Consider the following 17,183-nt stretch of genomic DNA (forward strand, 5'->3'; position numbering starts at 1 on the left):
TTGGCTATCATTTTAGAAAAATTCTAGCTTTTCTTATTGTAAGTGCCTTCCTACCCTCTATACATTTCAGAAGTTACCTCTTCCATCCCCATTATTTTTGTAGGCCTTTGTTGTTTTTATTCTTGTTACAAAAGCAATGCATAATCATAGAGATTTTTTTAAAGTTCTCAAGCAAAACACAAAAATAAACAATATACTACCATTTATTGAGTAGTTACTGAGTATGAAGCCAAATACTTTTCAGTCCTTTCTTACATAATCTTCATAAAGGTTCTACGTGGTAGGTATGTCCTGACTATCACACAGCACTACTCTAGCAAATGCTGCTCTTATTGAATACAGTGAAGAGTGCCCGCCCCAGTGTTGTACAGTTCATGTCAGCAGCTTAGCAGGAGTGAACCAGGATTCTAGAAGACAGGAGATTCCAGAGGACAGGACTTGAACCCAGATCAGTCTTATTATAGAATACATGCGCTTTAACTGCTACTAAAGCACATTTTATAATAGTGCCTGTAATCAATCCCACCTCTCAGATATGTGCTTTATTTATGCCATGGTATAATATTGATGTGATACACACACATACACATCCAGAACTTTTATATGATTAAGCTTCCTTAAATATCTTTTCAGAGTAGTAGTTTTACGTTTTTATTTATATACTTTTCCCTGCTTTTCTATTCCATTGTGCACGCAACTGCAAGAAAGGGTGCTGGAGGCTTTAATTCTTTCTTCCATGAATTAGTCCACATGCCACATTCCCAATGTTGTATAAAAATGAGTATCTATTGGGATTTTGTTGTGTCTTAGAGAATTAAAATCTCCCAGAAACCTATAAAACCATGAGAATCACTCATGTGATGCTAAGTCTTAAGTGCCTCAGGAAAAAGGTCATGAGCTATTTTTAAGCTTAAGAAAAGGAATAATTATGTTAAGCTAAATGAGGTTTATTAATTTTTCCTTCCATACACTTCTTCTCACCCTTGTGTGTGATTTTTTTTTCCTTTTATCTCTCTCTAATCCTCTATTTTTCTGCTTTCCCAACCTCCAAATTCATTTCTTGTAACAAAAACCTATGCAAATATCTATTGCCAAGGAAGGATTTTTTTGCTATTATTTGCATCTTAACCAATTCTTTGAACCCAGTTCAAATACTTACAGGGTAGAGATCATACCCCTTTAAGGGTATGAAAAATCGTCTCTTAAATTGAAGCTGGAGACAACAATGATGATGCTAATGAATGAACTTTAACTGCACTGACTAATTTTTTTCAAAGCACTTTTGTTTTCTGGGGTAAGTGAGGCAGAGGAGTTAAGTAGGTCTTCAGTGAGAGAATATTTGATTTGATTTTTTGCTACAGTATTCTGCTAACCTCATCCTAAACAACTGCAATATATATTGATTTATAGGTGCTGAAATGGCAAATAGAAAAACCAGTCCTATGTCTGGCAATTAATGTAGTCTGTCATCCTAACAAACCCTCATATGGTAACAATGGTAACAATTGTGGTACAGATTCATGTAATAATTTGTGATACAGATTCATAAATATTTATTTATCACACTAAGTTCAAATAATCTTTCAGATAGCAAGGGAGGCCTTCTAAAAAATTAAATAATCCCTAGTTGGTGACTTTACGGCTAGCGCACATGCTGAAAGTTGAACAGGAAAATGTAATTTTTAATGTTTTCTTTGCTGTTAATCAAAAGGGTCTCTGATAAACCCTATCTTTTCCTATGAAATATGAATAAGCATGTACATATATTCCATAGTGGAAAAAGAACAGGAAATAAAAAATGAGCACGAAGGTTGTAAAAGGGAGTCACTGCTCTAGTCCCATTATGATTCTGATGACTCCTTAAGTTGTTACAATGAAATATAATAGTGTAAAGCTTCAGAGGAGGTATTCATAATGGGCATGTGGCCAGTGACCCTTTAAAGAAAGTCTCCTGCCATGATCAATAGAGAAATGCTTACACCTGGCCAATTGATTTCTCCTGCTAGAGCTCTAGAAGTGCTGGCCTACTTTTCCCTTACTTTGACATTTATAGAAATCTGTGCAATTTAGTACTGATATGTATGTCTTTTCTTCTATCTAGATGCTAATGATTTAACAACCAAGGGTCTTAACACTGTATGCACGAAATAGAAGCTCAACAGATGTTTGCTTATAGAATCAAAGGGAGACTTCTTGCAGCTTTTCCCCACCTAAGCAACCTCTAGGTAGCAAGGGATACATTTCAAAGAGAAAAGTGACCACTCCTTAGAGCTTCTCCTCAGTGTTTTGTCGTCTTGTTAGCCCTGCTGAAAAGTGTTACGGGCTCTAGGCAGCAACAGACTGTATAGTCTTCTCTCTTGGAACCGAATCTAAATCCTCAGTACAAGGCTTCAGGGAGTCAAATGGAGGGGAAAATGGATGAGAGATGGACATTCCTCCCCACTTAAGTCTATTTGGTGGGATTAGTGCTCATTCTGAATTCTGTTCTTTATGTTCTATGTGTTCTACAAATTAACATTCATTATTTAATAAATGGGAAAGGTTGTTAATTAAAAGGGAAATATAAAATAGGGCATCTGCTGCCCTCTTCATTAATAAACAACAAAATCGAATGCACTTATTCTCAGAAATATCCTGTTCTTTTGCTTTTGTTCTAGAGCCACATATAAGCTTATGTTAATTTGTTTTAACAAGGAAAAACTAATTGCTTGTTAGTAATTAGTAACTAACACATAATTATTTTGTGAAATGAGTTTTTAAACAGACCTGAAAAAAATCTTTTTATAACTCAGTACAACTTTGTCATTAAGAGGAAAGTCTCATTTTAATAGCTATAAATTATTTTAAATAATCCTGATATGATGCAAAGTATAAATTAAAAAGAATGTGTAATTCTATGTCATATGTTATCATCCAAAGCATATGAGGAATTCATAGAGCAATTTATTATGGAATGAGGACTAATGCAGAAATCAGTGCTTTAAATATTCCATAATGATGAATAGAGCATCCAATGACAATCTTTCCACTAAGAAATGAAATGGTGAGAAAAATGGTGACCTTATTGTAATTTCAGTTCCATAGGAATAGAGAAAATATATTATTTTCTAGAAATAAAAACCCTTAGTTAAAATGGTGATGAAAAAGTAGCTCAGAACCATCCTGGTTTGTATTTCTTCCCCTAAGGCATATTTAGAATACATTTTTACTTGCTCAAAATCTATAATGAGTGTTAATTTTAACTAGCTTCATAGCTTATCAAGGGAAAGGAATACTGTAAAATTTTATTTAAAGGAAAGTTAGATAGGTCAGCTCAGATTAACATCAAAAGCAATCATTAACTGCTTTGTGCTAAATATTGAACTTTTAAATTATAATTTCAATCAATGTAACCAATTTTATAATATAAAACTATAAGAATATCTTTATTATTATATATTATAAGAGGTTTTTTATTATTTTTATGTTTTTAAAAATTTACATGATGGTCAGTTAATTTTTAAAAAATTGAATGAAAGACAAAATTAAAAGGAAAAAGTGGGTGTATATCCTTCTCACACAAATGGCAAAATTGAAGTGGTTGATAATATCTGCCTTGGTTTCCTGAGATTTCTTGTCTTTCAAAATGCTTAGGATTTCAAAACATGGTGGCATAATGGTGTTAAGAGATTAGGCTCTTGGGGGTGCTTGGATGGCTCAGTCGGTTAAGCGTCTACTTTCAGCTCAGGTCATGATCCCCAGGGGCCTGAGATCGACCCACATTGAACTTCCTGCTCAGTGCAGGGTCTGCTTCTCCCTTTCTCTCTTCCTCTGCCTCCCCCCAGTTGTGCTTTTGATCTCTCTTTCTCTTAAATAAATAAATAAAATATTTTTTTTTTAAAGAGAGATTAGGCTTTGAAATTTTAGACTTTATGAGTTCAAATACTGGCCCTCTCATTTGTATTACGTAATTTTGGGGCACACTAAACTCTCAGTGCCTCAATTTTTTCCTTTGTAAAGTGGGAATAATGATAATATTTTATCTACTTTTTTTAGGGTTGTCATAGAAAATGCCTAATATATATAAATATTTTAATGTACAGCTTAGTATATAGAATTCAACAAATTTTATTTACAAATTACCAGTCACTTATGTTTGTTCAGATAAAAACATGCGTGCTGAAATTATTGTATTTTAAATATATCCACATTTTTTTTTTTATCCTTCCTCCCTTTCAGAGGTCAAGTCTAATTCCCTTTCCCTTGAGCATGGCCTGTACTTAGTGATAACTTTCTAGCAAAGAGATTAAAGTAGGAGTATTGGTATGCATCTTATGGGACTAGCTTATAAAAGCTGTTGGGGCTTCCTTTTTTGCTGTTTTTCTTGGATTATTCATTCTGGGGACATTAGCTGCCAGGTCGTAAGAACAATCTGGCAGCCCTCTAGAGAGACCACGTTGACCTCCTGCTAGCAGCTATAATAAGTGAACCTTCTTGGAAGCAGATCCTGCAACTCTGATCAAGCTCTGAGATGCCCAGGTTGGCATACTGACTGCAAACTCATGAGAAATGCTTCGAGAACCAACTCCTAAGCCGCTGCTGACACCAAAAAATGTTTGAGATAATAGATAATTATTGTTTTAAGCCACTGACTTTAGCGGTAATTTGCTACAAAGTAATAGATTACTAATTACTACCTTATTTGTGTAATTTGCAAAATCTGGACTAGGAGAATTGAACCTAATAATAATAAAGCATACGAGGTATGAAAAAGCTAGTCCAGGTTTCCAAGTATGCAGTTGCCCTTCAGTGTGCCATCTCCAGAATGAGAACTTAGTGGCAAGCTCCATTTGCCTTGGACAACATGAATGTTTCTTTGATTCTTTTCCTTTTACCTTGTCTTGATAATTTCCACACCAAATTACATTCCCTCAGACCCCTTCTCTCCTTGGGGTTATCAGTTGTGACCCGAAAATATGCATGTGGCAGATATTTTCTATTTTTCCATCTATAATTTAGAACTGAATGGATAGTGATTTTTTTTTCTTGATTTTAATAGATGTCACTACAGAAAACTTGGGAAATATTGAACAGTTTAAAACATGAAATGAAAGTCACCAGTTATATGGAGCCATCCTGATTTAACCACTGTTAATATTTTATTTGCTTCTTATCGGGGTTTTTATACATTCATCTCTGCACGTACATAGACGTGTATAATGAACACATTAATTATAGAATGTTGTGATATTCAGCTTCTCAAGATTATTTAGAGTATTCTGTGGTTCTTCTTCTGGAGGGTATCAATTTTTAATGCTTATATATTAGATTCATCATATCACAATTTTTATAATACATTGTCATCTATTGTTGACCATGTAATTTATTATTTTTTACTCTTATGTAAATGACCATTCTTCCAAAACATCTTTGAGTGTCAACCAATCTTTCCTCTTTTTCAGTTGATCTTCACAGACACTACTAATTTTTACTCCTTTTTTGCCTGTCAATTCTACAGAATGGGAACCCTCAAAACCCCTACTGTGATGGCATTGAGGGGGTCATGGAGGCTTATTATCGGAGTCTGAAATCTGTACAACTGTATGGGCCAACCAACTTTGCTCCTGTAATTAATCATGTAGCAAGGTAAGTAGAAGTAGACAAGGGATATATGCCAGTGTACCAGACTGCAGTGAAATTACAGTAGTATTGTTACCGTAACTCCACAAATCAAAGGTGTTTTCTTCTCATTTACCTCCAAGAAAGTGAGGGAAAAGATAACGGTAGAAGAGTCGCCACTGAGCTCACGTTGCTAAGAACTTGACATCAAAATCTCAATTGAAAAATATACACTGAGTTATATCAGGCTCTGTATTTGTTCAACCAAGAAGAGTTTTATTCTTTGAAAAGACAGCCATGAGAGCAATAACAAGATCGATTATCATCTCAACAGTGTGAATCTTTCAATCTAATATCACATTCCATAGTAGCTTGGAAGTAATAAGAGACCTACGAAGACAACTAAAGCCTTTTAGTGATATATAGGGCACATTATTTTAACCTCTCTGAAATTAATATAATAGCTAATTTTAAAAATTCCCAGAGCTCTACCTGTATATAGTACATAGTATGGAGATCAGAATATAATTGCTTATGACTCCAGTTAACATGTTCTGGAAAGAGTTTTTAAATGTAATAATCTGTACACGTTTGCTTATCTTTTTTTTCACTAGTGTATAAATAAATAAATTAGACACCACTTTTAAAATCCCTAAAAAGTTTGACCCAGTTGCAGATCCTTTGAAACACTGCCTTATATTTTGAAAATGAAAAATATGTAGCTTTTGTATTATCCTTCCCAATATGTAGTCAGAACTTGAAAGTATACTGCATTTGGATAAGTTGATCAGTGCCTAAAGGAGATAACAAACCTCAGTTCTCTGTTTAAAGGTTTCTGGTACTATATCATCTCCATATTGGACATCACGAGTGACTTAAATGTGTTCTACTTTCCATTATCTGGGACATAGACACTATACTAAAATACCCCTGTACCCAGAGCTGACCCCAGTTGAACTCTTCCATGGAAGTCCATCTCAGGTTGACAGTGATACAGTGATGACCATTCTCTCAGTGTGACCCTATGGCTCAGGTTGTTGAAACATTTTCACCGACAGTCTGTTTTAAGTTAGGAATTTCATGTCTCATTTCTGGACACAAACAACTTTAAAAAAAGATTATTTATGAAGTAAAACTATGCTTATCTTTATTTCCTCTTCATTTCTATGTTGTCCTATTCTTTTCTGTTACTTTTTTTTTTTTCTTAATACAGGTCTTGACCCACAAAATTGATTTCAAAATCCACTAATGGGTCATTACCTATAATTTGAAAACCATATCCTAGCTAATTGTATTAGCCTATGTAAATAGTCTTATTTGTATTCTATTTCCTAGTTTTTTGAAGGTGTCAAATGAAGCAATATTAAAAAATAATATCACAAAATAAATTATAGTTGACTCTCATTTTCTCTCACACACTACCATACAAATCACTGTCTTTTATAAAAAGATAGAGGAAAAATGATAGGACTTATTTTGTGCAAACTCATGCTGGTTATTATAAATGTTTTCATGAGTGCTTACTGGTTAATTTTGTATCTTTTACCCTGGATATCTCTACTGTTAAAGTTAAACTTCAAGATGTAAAATTTCTAGGTGCATTTCTATATACCATCTAAAACTATAGGCTCAACATTGTTTGATTACCGTTTTTCATGTTTTGTCCAGCATTTTAAAAAAAATTCTCAGATATAAGGGTAGTTTACAGCTAATTGTCAGACTCTGACAATAATCTGTAATCTAATAATTCTTCATTGTTATTTTTTAATAAGAGAAAATAAGAAACACATAAGATATGGCTTTTGGGGAATCATCTTTCCTTCCAATGTGATCTGAAGTTCCATGTATCTACTCTTATTACGAAGCTTTCTAAGAAATGCTTTTCTCTTTTACTTTATCTTTGAGAATAACGTTTACTTTATTTTTTAAGCTTTTTATTAAGACAGGTGATTTTTTCCTGACCCAAAATTACCATCCAAAATATTTATCAATTAAAAGACAAGCTACTGTTTTTTTCTAAATCATGAGAAGTATAGTATGTATGACCCCTGTTTAAATAAAACTCCTTGACCATTTTGTTACTTTTAAATGCATTTTATTAGTGTTTCACCCTGCCCATCATATAGGAGGTAAGTACTTAACAAATATCTAATAAATGAATTCTGTATATGTTAAGATAGTGGTCATTGAAAAATATTCTTATAAAGTCAAAAACAAATGTATTGCCTTGCTTTTTTATTTGTTTGATTTTTTTCTTCTTAAAAAGTGTGTTTTCTATATTGATAAATGTTTAGTTATTTATAATAGTTTTCAATAAATGTTTCAAAGAATGCTTCTTGTTCTTCTTTTTAAGAATAATAATAATAATAAGCAACCGCCTGGGTGGCTCAGTTGGTTAAGCGTTTGCCTTAGGCTCAGGTCATGATCCCAGGGTCATGAGATCGAGCCCCACATCGGGCTTCTTGCTCAGAAGGGAGCCTGCATGTCTCTCTCCTTCTGTCCCTTCTCCCCACTCATGTGCATGTGCTCTCTCTCTCTCTCTCTCTCTCACCCGTTTCTCTCTCAAATAAATAAATAAAAATCTTTATTAAAATAGAATAATAATTATGCTCATTTTAGAACTGGAATCTATGTGATAAGATCTATGTGATAAGACTATTGACTTTTAAGATAATATTGAGATAACAATACTGTGAGTCAAAGACCCAAAGCTTTTGGGTTTGTTTGGGAAACAAGCATGTTTGGGAAACTTGAAAGTTTTCTCTGCTATTTTGAGGTTTTCTAACCCCCTGAGTCTAATTTCCTGTCTGACTGGTTTTCCTTTCATAGAGTTGTTTGGGGAACAGCATTTCAGAAGACGTAAAAATCCCACTCAACATCCACTGATGCCCTGTCACAGATTTCGGTTCAAACACTTTAGTTTGGTATTTAAGAACTTTTAATATCCAACTACCACCACCCATCCAACGTCATTTCCCTCCACATTCTCCCGGATGTGCTGTACTCTGGTCATAGAGTCATTACATCTGGTTTCTGAAGTGTCGTACATGAATACCTCTATCAAAACACTAATTTGATCCGACTCAGTTGTTGCATGTAGATCTTTTCCCCACCAAGGACAGGGATTATGACTTAATTAAATATATAAGTATCTAAATTTATATACGTAAGTGTTATAAGTTACATTTAAATTAGATTATAAGTTATATTTAATATTTGTAATAATATGATAAAAATATAACTTATAATACATATGTTTTAAGCCAGCATGAAGCCCAGTACTTTACACTCACTGATAAATCCACACATGTTAATTTAATTGAATTTTATGTATGCTATGCATTATGACTACATTTTAATGGGGCACTTGGGTGGCTCCATTAGTTAAGTGAAGTGTCCAACTCTTGATTTCAGCTCAGGTCATGATCTCAGGGTTGTGAGATTGAGCCCCATGATAGCATGGAGCTGCTTAATGCTCCATGGAGGGAGAGGAGCACAGCTCACACTCTTCCTGGCCTTTCTAAACCAAAGTTCTTTGCCATTCCTACCAGCCCAGCCTTGCTGCTGGTTTTTCCTTTTCTTTGGGTATTTGCACCATGTGGGAAGCAGGTTTTTCTATGTGGGAGCCACTTTTTTTGTACAGGGGTAAGTTGGGGTTTTCAGGGAGCCCTGTTTGGTGCCTCCTTCTGTTTTTCCTCAACCTGTGCAAGCAGCTCTGGCCACCATCATCTCCTCGGACGCCAGAGGCCTGCCAGCCCACCTCTTGAGCCCAGGGTGGTAGAGCCGCCTTGGAGGGGCCTCCAGTTCTCTGGCATGGCCTGAGGTATGGGTATACGCGTGCTTGGTGGAGGGCAGGGGGACATGAGGGGGCAGGTGGGAAGGACTGTTGCTGCCCTTCAGAGCTTGGTAGAAGGGTGGACCCCAGGGTTTGACAAGTGCCACTTCTGGCAGGTTTGGAAATTTCCAAATAAATCCTTGTTTATTGGTGGTTTAAAAAAAAAAAAAATTAAGTGGTCCCCTGCCACTTGCATGCTCTCTCTCTCTCTCTCTAAAAAAAAAAAATAAAATAAGTAAGTTTATAATAGTATATCTAAAGGAGCTATTAAGGATAATGCTTAGTCAATGTTAATGACCTGTAGAAAATGTCATTGTGATTGATAACTACTGTATCAATAAGGGTCCTCAGGAGAAACAGAATAAGATATATAAATGTAGATATATAGATAAATTTATTTTAAAGAATTGGTTCATGCAGTGGCAGACCTGGCAAATCAGAAACTTGTAGGGCAAGCTGGTAGGGTGGAAACTCAGGAAGGATGTTATATCCTTTCAGTATTGAGTCAGAATTCCTTCTCTGGGGCACCTGGGTGGCTCAGTGGATTAAGACTCTGCCTTAGGCTCAGGTCATGATCCCAGGGTCCTGGGATAGAGCTCCGAATTGGGCTGTCTGCTCAGCAGGGAGCCTGCTTCCCTTCCTCTCTCTGCCTGCCTCTCTGCCTACTTGTCGTCTCTGCCTGTCAAATAAATTAATAAAATCTTTAAAAAAAAAAAAAAAGAATTCCTTTTTGGGGGGGCAGTTTTTATTAAGGGCTTCAACTGATTGGATGAGGCCCACCCACATTTTTGAGGATAATCTCATTTATGTAAAATTATCCAATTGTAGATATTAACTATATCTTCAAAATACCTTCACAGGAATACCTTAATTAGCATTTGACTAAACAACTGGCTACCATAGCTTAACCAAGCTGACACATAAGACTATCATATCTATCAAAAGATAGATATCACCATTATGTTATACATTGAAAACAAATTTAAAATCAGAGAAATCCATTCCATCTATGAATTTATTAAAAGAGCTAATGTCTATAACACTATGCTTAAATCTCATTAATTAATAATGGTAGGAAGAAACATGTTAAGGAAACCATGTGTTTATATAGACGTGGTTGTAATAAAGTGGGGTTTACTCAACCCTGACTAACCTCAGTGCCCTCTTGGATATGGCAATTACTATTTTCACATTCCTGTTTAGATCACTTTTTCAAAGGTTTTTCTTCATCTAGAATTCTACCTCAGTAACTTCAAGTCATTCAAAACATATTTGCAATATATTTTTAGTGGTATATTTTACCAGCTTATTACTTCAAAATAATCTAATATACCAATGAAAATATCAATGATCTTTCAAGCTGTCATGAAAAGTTTACTATTTTCTTCACTTGACTTAAATAATATATTTTGTTTCCTAACTACTAGTCATTTGTTTCTTGTGCTTAACCAGTTACTTATTTTAAGGCCATCACATTTCAGTTTTTTAAGAGGATTCTATCAGTTGCTACCTATTGACTAGATTTTTGTATCTACATATCTAGACCCAGATAACCAACTAAAATTAAGTTTTATTTTTGAGTCCGTAATCCATCCCAGGCAATGTGCTCAGTGATGTCATCTGGACTATTTCTTTTAATCTTCACAACAGCTCTAAGAGGTGTCAGTAGTGTTATTATTCCTATTTTCCTGATAACAAAATGGATATGTAAGAGTGGCCATTTGTGGTGGAGCTAAAATTCCAAACAGAATAATCTTACTCCGAGTAACTATGTTATGATGCCTTACAGACTTAAACCCTTTTATCTCAATTCCAGAGGTAAACACACATAAAAGAAAGTGCAAGGAAACTACATATGATTGCGGATATAGTCAGTCACTTCATTAAACTGCCCAAAGTAGTTTGGGTAACAGCTTAGTAACAGAAAAATTACTATGTTATGTTGTATTGGAATATTTAAATGTATCCCTTTATTTAGTATTAGGATTTAATTCATTATGTATATCAAAATTAAACTACTCAAATAAAACATTCCCGAGTCAGTTTCTTACCTTGTCTTGTTTCCCTCTCTATTCCCTATGAACTAATAATAAGCTGAGAGAATATCCCACAAATCTGAACCAACCTATTAGGAATCTTATAAACACCATCCCAGAAAGTTCCTTGATGAGGACTCCAGGGGAATGCATTTAAATTCCAAAACCCTGACACAGTTCACCTCTCTCGCAGATTTACCATAGTAATATTAAAATATAAATTATAGATTGCCTATATTTGACAAAAGACATTTAACAGGCTTTTAATAATAAGAGTTTTAATTACGCAATTTACAAAAAGATTCATCCTCAGGTTCCTTTAAGCAGGAAGGTTCTTTAATACATTTAAAATATAATTTGAATCTGAAGATTACATATCAGTGTTACCTCCTTGAAGATGGATTGAGATGTGATCAGCCTCTACTTTCTATTTAACACATTTCTGTAGCATTTTAATTACTTATTACAGATATATAGTACTTTAAAATAGACTTAATTAGAAGAAGTGGTAGCATAAAATATGATTTTGTTTTAAACTTAGATTTATTTGCAAAGGGCAACAATATGCTAGTACATACTGCAAAGCCCTAGAAACCATGAAAAGTCTTAAAAGATTAATTTTTGGTGCTTCTGAGGATAAAGACTAAAATGAAATTTATTTTCAAATTCATGTATCTAGCAGTAGTGAGAGTCACACAATAAACTCATGTATCTTTCTACGGCATTTAAAGTTAAGAAATATAAAGCATTAATACAAACATATTTTTTATAAAATAAAATATAAAACTCTTAAGAATTTTTAAGATAAAAAAAAAAACTTAAGAGAAATTCCAACTTTACTATACCTGCTTCAGGCTCTATTCCTAACTCTTTCGGCAGTATGAGTATATTCTCCCTTCTCTTAAGTATACTTTCTGGTGAATCAAAAGTAAACCAAAATGTAAATGTACAGCAATCAAAAGACATGGAGTGGCTGAATGGATAAAATCACAAAACCGAGCTCTATGTAGTCTGCAAGAGACTCAACTTGGATTTAAGGACATCGACCAGAAATGAAGGGATGAGAAAAAATATTATTATTAGAACTGATAAATGAACTCAGTATTTGTAGGACACCATAATCAGCCTATTAAAAAGTTGCATTCTATAAACTAACAATAAACTATCTGAAAGAAACTTAAGAAAAGAATCCCATTTACAATAGCACCAAAAAATAAGATAAAACGTTTAAGAATAGACATAAGCAAGGAAGTGAAAGCCTTTTCTAGTGAAAAATATGAAACATCAATGAAAGAAATTAAAGCACACAGACAGATGGAAAGACATGTTTATGAATTGAAAAATTAATATTGTTTAAATGTCCATACTACCCAAAGTGTTCTACAGATTTGGTGCAATCCCTAGCAAAATCTTGATGGTATTTCTTAAAACATCAAGGCACTGATATAAAATATAAGTATATATACTAATAGAACAGCATAGACAGGCCCAGAGAAAAGCCTGCAGGTATGTGGCCAACTGACCTTTGACAAGGGTGCCAAGTAGGCACGGTAGGGAAAGGATAATCTCTTTAATAAATGGTGTTGGGAAAACTGGACATATACATGAAAAAGAATGAAATTGTATCCTTATATTACCACTCAAAAAAGTTAACTCAAAGTTGATTAAACATAAGACCAAAAACGATAAACCTCCTAGAATAAAACAGAGAGAAAACCTTGACATTGGTCTTGGCAATGATTTCTTGGGTATGATGCCAGAAGCACAAGCAGCAAAAGCAAAAATAGACAGGTGGGACTACATCAAACTATAAAGTTCCTACACAGCAAAAGAAACCATCAGCAAGATGAAAAGGCAACCTTGGAGTATGAGAAAATATTTGAAACTATTTGATAAGGGGTTAATTTCCAAAATATATAGGGAGCTCCTACAACTCCATAGCAAAAATACAACTGATCTGATTTTTAAAATGGGCAAAGGACTGGCACAGACATTTCTTCAAAGAAGGCATACAAATGGCCAACAGGTATATACAAAATGCTCAACATTGCTAATCATCAGGGAAATGCAAATCAGAACCACAACGAACTATCATTATCACTGCACACTTGTTAGCATGGCTATTATTAAAAAGTCAAAAAGATAACAAGTGCTGCCCGGAATGTGAAGAAATTGGAACCCTTGTGCATAATTGGTGGGAATCTTAAATTGGTGCAGCCACTATGAAAAAAAAAAAAGCATAGAGATTCCTCAAAAAATAAAAATAAAGCAACCAAAAATCCCACTTCTGAGTATGCATCCAAAAAAAATTGAAATCAGGATCTCAAAGAGATGTCTACAGCATTATTCACAACAGCCAAGATATGTCCATGGGTAACGATAAGATACTGTGCACTTAAAAATTTGTTACGAGGGTAGATTTCATGTTAGTTGTGTATGTGTGTGTGTGTGTGTGTTACCTTGTGCACACATACAAAGGGACACAAAATTTGGAAGTGGTATATTTATTACCTTGATTGTTTTAATGCAACATGAATTTATACATCTGTCTGAACTCATCAAACTGTATATATCAATTATATAGTTGTGGGGTTTTTTGGTGTACCAATTATACCTCAATAAAGCTGGAAAAAATATACTAATAACTGAGACTTTCTTTATGGATGATCAGAAGTGTTGAAAGAGAAAAGTAAATACCCCACCAAAGAAAATCAGAGAGTTAAGCCACTTGAAGTGATATTTATAAATAAATATGTGTAATGTTAAACTTTCTGTATTGTTTTTAAATCTAGTAAAAATTCGCCATTTTAAGAGCATCATTTGGTAAGAAAAGCAGAAAAACCATACTCTTGTACTCGTAGAAGCTTTCCTCACTACTATTTATAGCCTGCCATTAATCACGTGACATATAAAACCCTGTATTTCTGAAGCACAGTAAGAAATGCTTTTTTTAAAAAAAATGGGTACTTAAAAATTAAAAATGAATACCTGAAAGAGATTATCTGAGTTCTTTTATTACAAAAAAAAGTTAATCATGAAATAGAATAGTCTCAGATCTGGTTGGGATTGTTTTTCATTGATTGTGTTACCATTAAACTAAGTCCTTGATGTTGAAGATCAGTTATTGAATGTAGTGGGAGTATTTTTGGCTGTACATTGTGGAACCGGTGCCATGTTATCTTTGTAGGGTGTGAACATGCCACTTTATTCTCTTGATCAGTCTATAAAATTACAATTTTATTAGCTTCATGAGCAATTATTAGTTTCTCTAATATGGCAGAATTGTATATATTTTTCTTATCCATATGGTTGTTAATTCTGCTCTTCAAGAAGTTAAGTTTTGCCCTGACATATTATGCTATTAGTCTGCCCTGATCTGTTCAAACTTGATCCCTTTGGGTACTTCAGGTTATGAAGAAGCATTATTGGTAATCAGTAGCCATGTTCTTGAACCCAGTTTTTCTGTGATGCTAATTTTTTATGATTCTATGATACATAGATATAGGTATATATAGATATAGATACATAGATATGCATACATCTATAAATACACAATGATTTTTACAGAAGTAAACCAAAGTCTTCTTGATTATTATCTCCTAAGAGTACCATAATGCTTACTTATTTCTAGATATGACCTGCATACTAATTACATATTAAAAGTCATAAAAATTATCATTATTATTTTTTAAAGATTTTATTTATTTATTTGGCAGACAGAGATCACAAGTAGGCAGAGAGGCAGGCAAAGAGAGAGGGGGAAGCAGGCTCCCCCCTGAGCAGAGAGCCCGACACCGGGCTTGATCCCAGGACCCTGGGATCGTGACCCCAGCTGAAGACTGCTAATGTTGAGCCACCCAGGTGCCCCCAAAATTATTATTGTTGATAATATAACTATTATTATATACATTATACATATATATTATATTATTATATACAACAATAATATTGTTGATAATATAATCTAGGTACCCAGAATGTAGAACACAATGGGAAAAAATTTGATAAAATAAAATATAATATTCATAAAATTCTCCTATAAATTATTGAGTATTATTTGGTGAGAACTCTGATAAACTTCAAGTACTAGAATATATTCTTATTATATACCTAATTTTTGTCTTTATTTGGTATCCTTTTTTCCATCTTTCATCAGTTTAACAAATATTAAGAACTTTAACCATGGATATGTCAAGAAGTGCTTCTTCTGTTGCATTTGTTTTATTCACGTGAAATTCACGTAACAAAAGTAACCATGTTGAAGTGACATTCCGCACATTCACAATGTTGCGCAACCATCGCCTGTGTCTATTTCAAAACAAAACCACTTAATGATTATTGCTACCATTCATAAACTGTATTATAGATTGAGTAGCATGTGTGCAATTTCTTTATTAACAATACAAAGGCTGTGATCTTGATCTTAAAGGCAAGGAAATAAAATTTAGATAGCTTAAGTAATTTACTGAAGATCATACACATAATGTTGCTTAGCCAGGATTTCTGTTTCTGCAAGCTATATCCATTCTTTCTTGTTAAACATACCTGCATCCAGCTTGCCTATTATTAGGGAATGAATTTCTAAGGCAGGTAGGCATGTCCGTGTGCTGGCATGCGCCTATGTTGCTGTTATTCTAGTGTGCTATTTCCAAAAAACGCATTATTTGAGAGCTTGGATAATATAGACTCCTAACATATGTTTAAATATTTTCTTGAGATTAAAGGTTTGTTGAAAAAAAAAAAAAAACGTTGTTGACTGTTGCGATTACATGTAGCAGACATCGCATACAGAGGAACTGTTTTATTTTCTGTGGTATTCTTTATCTTTTCATTGCTTTAGATATGCCTCTTCTGTAAAAGACGGTTCCCAGTATTTTGTGCTCCTGATTGTGACGGATGGTGTTATCTCAGATATGGCTCAAACCAAGGAGTCTATAGTCAATGTGAGTAGGGGTCATTCAGTTTGGGGCTGGCTAAGTGACAGCATGGTGCTTTTTTAGGTTGAATAAGCAGAGTTTACTTAGGTTGATTTAATAGTGAAACAAAATGCCCATGCCTTTGAAACTGATGGCATTCTTAACCCTATCCAGACAACTCATATGCATATGTACCATTAATCCTTAACGACTAACCTAAGGGGTGTGGATGATTTGTACAATTTGTACAGAGTTTTTCTTAATATTTACATTTCAGTTACAGAACTGTACTGACAGGTTTTTTTTTTTCGATAGAACTGTTTCCATGGAACTTTTTTTCTATGGAACTGAAAGGGACTGGACTGGACGCACAAATCATTCTTCTTGTCAGAATTCCCAATTATTTATTTTAAGATTATTTAATTGATTTGTCTTCTTTATAAGACTATAATCTATAAAATCTATATTAGACTCTATAGAATTATATTTTATCTTGCTATTCCAAGTTTAGCAATGTTTGACACTAGGTTGGCATTTAGTGAAAATGGGATGCGCGAATGAATTACTTATCGTATCTTATTAATAGCATAGGGAAGATATAATTAGCTGTTTGGTGGAGGGGAAAAGTTGCATGTGGAAAAAAATCATAGACATATTCTTAGAAAAACTATGCATAAAAAGCAGTAGAGCTAAAGGCTTACACATTTATTTGTTTGTTATTTTTTAACTAGACACATTGGTAGAATTCATCTTGGTTTTCTTTATGTTCTGGTCTGTGGCATTAGTGTGCACTTTCAA

The 17,183-nt window shown here is 33.9% G+C and overlaps 1 protein-coding gene across 2 annotated transcripts in view; it reads left to right on the forward strand.

Annotated features, from left to right (window-relative positions):
• The window catches only part of CPNE8 (copine 8), a 205,200-nt gene that overhangs the window by 170,225 nt on the left and 17,792 nt on the right, over positions 1–17,183 (forward strand). For both annotated transcript variants that reach the window (XM_047742512.1, XM_047742511.1), the window contains exons 16-17: positions 5,498–5,625; positions 16,310–16,412. In XM_047742512.1, coding sequence (XP_047598468.1) covers positions 5,498–5,625; positions 16,310–16,412 — 231 coding nt within the window. The remainder of the gene's footprint in view (positions 1–5,497; positions 5,626–16,309; positions 16,413–17,183) is intronic.

The sequence above is a fragment of the Lutra lutra genome, chromosome 8 (assembly GCF_902655055.1).
Source record: "Lutra lutra chromosome 8, mLutLut1.2, whole genome shotgun sequence".
In the NCBI taxonomy this organism is placed as follows: Eukaryota; Metazoa; Chordata; class Mammalia; order Carnivora; family Mustelidae; genus Lutra; species Lutra lutra.